General features: G+C 46.1%; 1 protein-coding gene across 4 annotated transcripts in view; it reads right to left on the bottom strand.

Annotated features, from left to right (window-relative positions):
- Positions 1 to 2,280: 2,280 nt before the first annotated feature.
- SEZ6L (seizure related 6 homolog like) overlaps positions 2,281 to 8,281 on the bottom strand; it is a 182,864-nt gene continuing 176,863 nt past the window's right edge. For all 4 annotated transcript variants that reach the window (XM_045081487.1, XM_045081488.1, XM_045081489.1 and 1 more), the window contains 2 exons: positions 6,692 to 6,794; positions 2,281 to 5,430 (listed from right to left, as the gene is read on the bottom strand). In XM_045081487.1, coding sequence (XP_044937422.1) covers positions 5,401 to 5,430; positions 6,692 to 6,794 — 133 coding nt within the window. In that variant the 3' untranslated portion in view covers positions 2,281 to 5,400. The remainder of the gene's footprint in view (positions 5,431 to 6,691; positions 6,795 to 8,281) is intronic.

Below are 8,281 nucleotides of genomic sequence, written 5' to 3'. Positions count from 1 at the left end.
AACATAGTTGACTTTTCCTCTCTTTTTTGGGTGCTCGGTATTTTGTAGCATTTCGGGTCAGAGGCAAGACAGGTGATGGATAGAACTGTCTTCTTTCCCTTATTCCTCACCTTTTGACCCTCTACTCTGTAACTAGTGAGCAGGTTGAACTCAAAGGCTTCAGGGACAGCAATGCTGGACCCACATTTTGGTCAGATTGTCTTCTTTTGGCTCTGTTAATCTATTTCCCACCAGGATCTTTCTACTTTGGAAAAAGGAATGTGGAAGCCGTTTTGGAGCTGAGAAATGGGTGGAAGCTGGAGGGGTTTTGAACTGCATCCTAGGGAAAGCCTACATTGCCTCCAAAAAGATGTGATTTAAGCTACGGATGGTCGAGGTAATTCTCATGAGGCCTCCGGAAGACACGAGGAACATGTTCTTGGAAACTGGAATGAAGGTGATCCTTGTGTTAAAGTGGCATAAAACTTGTCCGAACTGTGTTCTAGCATTTTCTAGAAAGGTACATCTCGGGAGCAACGAGAATGATCTTTAGCTGTGAAGATTTCAGAGCAAAGTGTTGGAGGAGAGGTTTGATTCCTCCTGAGCCTTGCGGTGCAAATGCACAAGGAGAGCGATGGATGGAAGAAGGATTGCTAAGCAAACAGGAGTGGGAATTTGAAGCTTTGGCAAATTCTCAGCTTTATTCACATTGCAAAGTGAGAAAGCTTGATCTGAAGGGAAGAGAAGGGGTGTGGCTGAACATCGGGGCTGATGAAGAGATCATGGGTGAGACTCATGAATGACCCAGCCATCTCTGTGGGAGCCAGGAATACAGACAGGATGACACCAAATGGGACAGAGCAAATGGGAGAGAGTGAAGGCGGGGCTGTGGCATTTCTTGGATCCTACAGGATCTGACCACACAGCTACTCAGCTGTGGAGCTGCTGTTCTTCAAGGAGAGGGAAGAAGGATCTTGGAGGTGATTAAGAGGTCATGACAGCTGTTCCTCCCACCACTGGTCCAGGGACAAGGCTGTTTCAAAGGCTGGGGCTGTGTCTCTGGTTTCTGCCAGAATGACCCCACCCAGTGCCTCAGGGGATGGCACTGACCCCACTGCTCCCCAAATCCTTCGGGGTCATGCTCTCATCCCTGTGGGCCTGCAAGGCCAGTCACTGAATGACAAAGGATTATTCTAGAGCCTTTAAATCTAATGGAATTTGCCTCGCTAGATTTTGGATTCACTTGGGATCCAGCATCCCATTCTTCCCTCTGAAGTTTCCTTTTTGGAAAGGGAATGTCCATCCTATGCTTGTCCCATCACTGTGTGGAAGGACATAATGTGTTTACTTTCATAGCTTACAGCTGGAGGAGAATTTGCCTTGGGATGACCCATGGCTGGTTTCAATGATATTTATTATTTTTTCCAAGATTTATTTATTTATGTTAGAGAGAGAGAGATAGAGAAAGAGAGAGAGTGCAAGCAGGGGAGGGGCAGAGGGAGAGAATTCCAAGCAGACTCCGCATTGAGCAGGGAGCCTGAAGTGGAGCTTGATCCCAGAACCCTGAGATTATGACCTGAGCCCAAACCAAGAGTTGGACACTTAACCAACTGAGCCACCCACGTGCACCTCAAGGATATTTAGGGAGACTTTGGACTTTTGATTTTATACCTGATGCTGGAATGAGTTAAGACTTTGGGGGTGTTGGGTTGGAATGAGTCCATTTTGCATAAAAGAAGGACATGAATTTTGGGCGGCCAGAGGTGGAATGCTATGGGCTGAATTATGTCCCACCCCTAATTCATATATTGGAGTCCTAATCCCCATTGTGACTGTGTTTGGAGACAGGGCTTATAGGTGTTAATTAAGGGGAAATGAAGACATAAGAGCCTGAGTCCCATAGGAGTATGGCCTTAAAAGTAGAGGACAGAGGGAGAAGACCATCCACAGGCTAGGAGGAGAGCTTTCACCAGGAACTGAATGGCCAGCACCCTGAACCTGGACTTCCAGCCTGCAAAACTGTGAGAAATAACCCTCTGTTGTTTGAGCGTCCCGTCTTTGTCATGGCGGCCTGAGCTGGGCGGAGGACAGCGGTGTGTCTGATGATGGCAGCTTTCTTGTCTTGTGCTGAACATTCCCTTGCTCCCCTCCCCCACCCCCACCAAGATGTTCCTGGAACCATTTTCAAGTTGGCAGCCTGTCTTGTCAATCAAAGCATCAGCCGATGTTACCCCAACCCAATCCCCAGACACCAGAAATAGTCCTCCCGGCCTTGATGCCATCCTGGAGTGTCTTTGCAACAAAAACCCTACAGCTTTGCCTCTTTTTCATTTGTTTTATTAGCATCAATATATACAAAGTGGAAAATGACTTAACTTCATTATTGTAGCTTAGAAAGTTTGTTCTGCTTTTTATTCTGTTTGGGGATAAAATGAAAATGAAAACGTCCCAGGAGAAAGCCTACCTTTGAGGGTGTTGAACAACTCCATGACATCTGACCTCACATGACTGCCCCCTCCCCGCTGTGACTTCTCAAGGGCATAGGAAAGTCATACCCTTTGGATTTACACCCCAAGAAATGTCATTTGTGCCCGAGGCTCATGCTCAGCCTAAATCTACCCATCTATTTGCCAACTCACTCCTGCTTATACAACCCATCCTTATTATGTCTCCACTTTACTTCCTGCTGGGCAGTTTGTCAGTTTCCAAAGCGATCAGCCTGAGTTACCAGAGGCTTTCCAAGGAGCTGGCTTCAAAAGATCATATTTAAAGCAGGTCTATGGAACTAAGGAGGGATGGCCCTCAAGTTGCAACCAGCATACTTATGTCGGCTTAATAATTCTACGCCCCCCCCCCCAAAAAAGCAAAAAGATGAGCTCCAAGCTGAAGAGGATCGAGTGTGTGCATTTTTAAAGCACAGGGCGGTAGCTGACAGATACAGCTTATATGACTTAGCATGTAATACACACCATCACATGCATTCTTTGAAGCTCGAGATCTCTGTAAACGTATTTCCCCACTGTTTTAAAAAGAAAGAGTGGCTTGTAGGAAGGTTTGGTTGGCTCTCGAGTTGCTCAAGGTTGTATCCTGTTCAAAAATATTTAATCCCAAGGGGTTTTGACATTGATCTTATAAAAACAGACACGTATGAGCTGAAATGAGGTGCCCAGTACATTTTTGGCACGAATATTGTGTTTACCTTTACATATTACAAATACACATTCAGATATTCTAAAAAGAAAAACAGATGCCAACCTGTCTTTTCAATCACACTGTACATTACCAAGCTCACAGGATCCATCTTTAGGTGAAAATAAACTTTCAAAACATGGTCATAGGTGCTGTACTACGAAGACGAAACTAAGACACCAGTATCCTGAAACAAACAAACAAACAAACAAACAAACAACACCTTTTCTATTCCTCCAACATCCAATAAGGACTCTTGGCCTGTGGCATGGCCACTTTTAGGGAACACGGTTAGAATCAAGATTTCATATTCTGTCTGTCTTGCCAAAAGGTGGATGTTTAGTTTGCACGTATCCAGAGTATGTTCTAAAATTAAATATCATTAATAGAGTTCTTCCTTCCAGATGACCCAGGGTTAGGGTTAGAATAAGCATCAAATGGAAGTAAAAGCAAGGAGTGGATTCTGCTTTAAAAAAAAAAAGTTTACTATTATTTGCATTGTTGGACCTTCTCCAAATACGATATTGCTTACTAATGGTCTGGAATGAGTCTACTCTTTTTTTTTTTTTTTTTTTGCATAAAAAATGGGGTGGGTTTTGGGTGGCTGGAAAGCAGCCTTTCATTATCTCTTGCATGCCTTAAGGGAGTATATAAGCAGGATTCTTTTCTGGCAGAAGGAAAGAACTGGGCCTCAGCTCCCCCAAGACTGAAGCCCAAGCTTCTAGCCAAGAGGAGACGATGTGTTTGTCAAAACCAGCCGCCCTACCCTGCTCCAGGGCTGCCCAGATGAGCTACCAAAATATGGACTCCCAGCCATTTTCTCAATAGCATGGCAGCCAGGAAGGGTTTCTTGTGTCAGGAAACCAGCTGATATAAAACATTTCTAGCGAGCGTGGGTGGGTGCCAAAGTGGGCACCCCAAGCACCAAGCCTGTTCCTCTGTGAGCCACCGGCCATCACCAGGGAGGTGATGGACCCCAGGGAGGCAAATCGACTTTACACATGCTATCCCTTCCTTGCGTCCTCAGCCACTGCTTTTTCTTTGCACCTGTATTATAGAATCTTTTTCCATGGTCACAGCCTGCGTACCCCCCTCCAACATCTGGGCAGAGATTTGGAGAGGAACAAAACAGTTTTTTGTTTTTTGTTTTTTTTCCCTCGTAGGACCCTCACTTCTGAAATACTGGATTGCAAGTATATTCCGGCCCCTTTTGGAGAAACGGTGCATCTGAGTTGCCCTTCTTTGGAGGCCTCAGGGGTTTCAGTTTCCTGGAAATCAAACCGAGCCCATCTCTGGATTTCAGGACCTGGCATCGCCACAATTGTAACCCTTGTAACCTCCCCCCCCCCACAACAATTGTAACCCTTGTAATTATGTGGCTGAAGCTTCCCAAAGGGTCCTAGATCACAGCTTGGGGTGGAGGTGGGGCTGCTGAACGAAAGGATTGGTTCTGGCACTCGTAGCATATGTTCCCTTCCCTTTCATTACTGGTGGAGTGTCAGAGGAAAGGACATTTTACTGACTCGATGTTCCCCCCACACCCACCTCGCACTCCATCTGAATTCTCAAATCTGTCATCCACTCTGCAATGTTTTCTGATTCTGCCAGCATCCAGGGAGGCCAGGCTGGCAGATGAAAACGCTCATGGTCACGCTGTGGGCGCCTTCAGGAGGATCATGGGAAGGAGAGGAGGTAGCGAGACCTTCTAGAAGCTGATAGAACATTTGGAAGAGCAGACTGGTATTTGTTTTGGAGCAGATCTAGAACCTGAAGTCCGACCCAAGTTAATCCACCAAGAGATACCTTTCCCACCTAATCCTGAGTCCGGGATTTGTCCTAAAAGCACCATGGGCATGGATCCCCAAATGCGTGCCATCTGATGCAGCCAGAGCAGCATGGCCACCGCTGATGGAGAAACCCAGCTGCTTTTTTTTTTTTCCCCTCCCGCCTTTGCTGCCATGTTGGTTATTTTTCAGGTCACCCCCCTGACTTTGGAAAGGAGATTGTCACGCGGATTTGGCCGCAGCTGTGACACCTCCAACCACACCAATTTCGACTTTAAATATAATAAATACAGTGAAGAAAACAGTGAATCTTCAAGAAAAAGTCTAAAGAAAAGACGGACAACATTCTGGGGTTTCAATCAAATGCCACGTGGTCTCTGGATGAATTTCTCGAGGAGGTTATAGTTGAGTTCTGATTTGTGAGCTCTCTTCTCAGGCATAGCTCTCCTTAAATGGAAACTTCATATTCCCTGGTTTCCTGCAAGAGAAGGAAGCACAGATCGGGGAAACTTCTGGGGGACGGGTCCATGGGCAGAGCGTGCCCTGAGAGCCTTTTGTCCTAGCCAAGGAGGTGAGGAACGGGGAGAGCAGAGCCGACTCAGCCGGCCAACCACCCACCTCTCCTAGCTGTGTGAGTGAGCATGGCTGAGCCAGGATGACCGCCCAGTGGCTGCTAGCTGAAAACACTGCTCCACAGACTGATGAGCAAATTAACATCACTTGCCTTGAGCTACTGAGCTTTGAGATTATGATTGGCTTTATCATAGTCCTGGGGAGCAGATACACTTTATTAATAAGTATTGATATGATCTAGTTTCTGAAGTGCTCTTTCTTTGTTTTGTTATCAGCTTGACCTTCTTCTAGGATTTGGAAACAAGGTCTATAGAATGTGAAATAACCTATGACCTCTTCTTGGCAGAGCTATATGGAAAATGACCCCAACATGTGGGTGGCAACCACTCTGGTTTCTCCAATATTTATCAAGTGCATGTAATATACTCCAGGCCTCTGAGGCAGAAGAACTGGGAGGTTTAGGAAGTCAGAGGCTTGGCCCCAGAAAAGGTCATTGTCACATGCTTTCACGGATGTCTACTGTGTCTGCTGGGTCAACACAGATAAGCAAGTGCGTCTGTGGTAGATGGGAGTGTGGTGGGAAGGCTCCAAGCTGGGTCCCCTCACCTCCTGGTGGTCACATTCTTACATGATCCCCTTTCCATAAGTGTGGGCAGGACTTGTGATTTGCTTCTAACCCATAGAACATAGTGAAAGTGCTAGGATGTCTTGGCCATATGTCATAGTGCCCTGACCAAATTTTTCACAGTCTCTAAAAATGATTTTCCACAATCAAGATACCCATTGGTATCTATTTGATTGTTTGAGGTTCAAGGGAGGCAGGATAATTAATGCAACAGTCTGAATTTGTATCTAAGCTGCAGGCTGTGCTTTTGGCTGTGTGCAAGCTTGGCCCAATCATTTGTTCGTCTCTCTGACCCTCAGGATCGTCATTGGTTCATCAGAGATAACTGCAGAGTGTACAACAGAGTTGCAGGGACTTGGGCAGCTTACGCATTTAAGGGGCCCAGCTCATGGTACATATTTTTCTTCTTATTACCAAGCTCCATCTCCTTGGAAGGATTATAAGCTCATTAATGGCTGGACCAGGTCTGTTGGATTCACGACTGTGTCCCTAGTACCCAACACAAAGTCTGCCACCTAAAAGAGAAGAGAGACCAACTCACTCCCGTCTCGTAAATGGGGTTGTCAAACTCAGTTTCCACGGTGATCTGGCTGTAGGGGTGGGAGTACATCAGAGGCAGGCGGAGGTTGGAGTAATAACGACACCTGGAGAAGGGACAGCAAAGGAGAGAGGAGTTACTCCCAATAGTGGAGAAGAACAGCCGGCTGGGCCCCCATCCAGGGTCTCTCACGATGAAAATCCAAGTGGGTGAATGCTGAAATCATAACTGCTCTCAGCTTGTAAGCTGGTCACTGACAACAAAGCCTTGGTACTTTCCCTTCCTGGGGAGGGCCGGAGCTCAGCTGGTTTTCCGCTGTAAGGTGATTCGAGCTCCTCTTTCATGCAGGGTAACAACAGCAACAATGAACATTTACTGAGCACCTACTATATGCCGTGTTGCCTCAGAGCAACCTTCTTTACCTATTTAAAAAGTGGTTCTTCTAAGGGTGCCTGGGTGGCTCAGTGGGTTAAACGTCTGCCTTCAGCTCAGGTCATGATCTCAAGGTCCTGGGATGGATTATCGATTATTATCGATAATAATAATAATTGAAGGGCTCTCTGCTCAGTGGGGAGTCTGCCTCTCCCCACCCCGCTTCTCTCCCTACTTGTGCTCTCCCTCTCTGTCAAATAAATAAATAAAATCTTTTAAAAAAAGTGATTCTTCTATTACTACACACTATCTCTTTCCTTTCTTGTGTTCATCACGGAGTGTTATAGTTCATGTATTTCTTCTCTCCCCCTTCAACCCTGTGGGCTCCACAGGAACAGAAAAAAGTGATATTGGGCAGATGCCTGCCTCAGGGCCTTGACACGTGCTGTATATGTGCCCGGAATCCTCCTCTTCCAGATATTTGCATAGGTTACTCATTATTGCTTTCAAGTCCTTACTCCAACGTCATGTCTCAGTTGGAAGTCCTAAAGTGCGATCACCACCTCCACCCTAGCTCCTTTTCGTTCCCTTTCCACCTTTCTTCTCTCCCTGCATTTATCACCTCCTAATGTACACAGTTAGCCCTTGAACAACACAGGTTTGAACTGCCTGGGTCGACTTAGTACAGTCCTGCAAGTGTATCTTCTTTTCCTTAGGATTTTTTCCTTCTTTTTTTTTTTGTTTTTAAGATTTTATTTATTTATTAGAAAGAGAGCACAAGTGGGGGGCAAGGGGCAGAGGGAGAGGGAGAATCAGGCTCCCTGCTGAGCCAAATGCAGATGCTTACCTGACTAAGCCACCCAGGGAACCCTCCCCCACACTTATGATTTTCTTAGTAATATTTTCTTTTCTCTAGCTTACTTCATTGTAGGAATATGGTATTAGGGGTGCCTAAATGGCCCAGTCACCTGAGTGTCCAACTCTTGATTTCAGCGTGGGTCATGATCTCAGGGTCAAGAGATCAAGTCCCACATCAGGTTCTGCCCTGGGCATGGGGTCTGCTGGGGATTCTCTCACTTCCTCTCCCTCTCCCAGCCCTCATCTCCCATGTTCATACTCTCCCCCTCTCTCTCTCTCAAACAAACAAACAAACAAAACCCCCCAAAACCCCAAAACAGAACGCGGTATATATTACATATAACACACAAAACACATGTTAAT

The sequence above is a fragment of the Mustela putorius genome, unplaced genomic scaffold (genome assembly GCF_011764305.1).
Source record: "Mustela putorius furo isolate JIRA1106 unplaced genomic scaffold, ASM1176430v1.1 tig00000578_pilon_pilon_pilon, whole genome shotgun sequence".
Lineage (NCBI taxonomy): Eukaryota > Metazoa > Chordata > Mammalia > Carnivora > Mustelidae > Mustela > Mustela putorius.
Note: the sequence above shows the minus strand (reverse complement) of the source record. Positions and strands in the feature narration are given on the sequence as shown.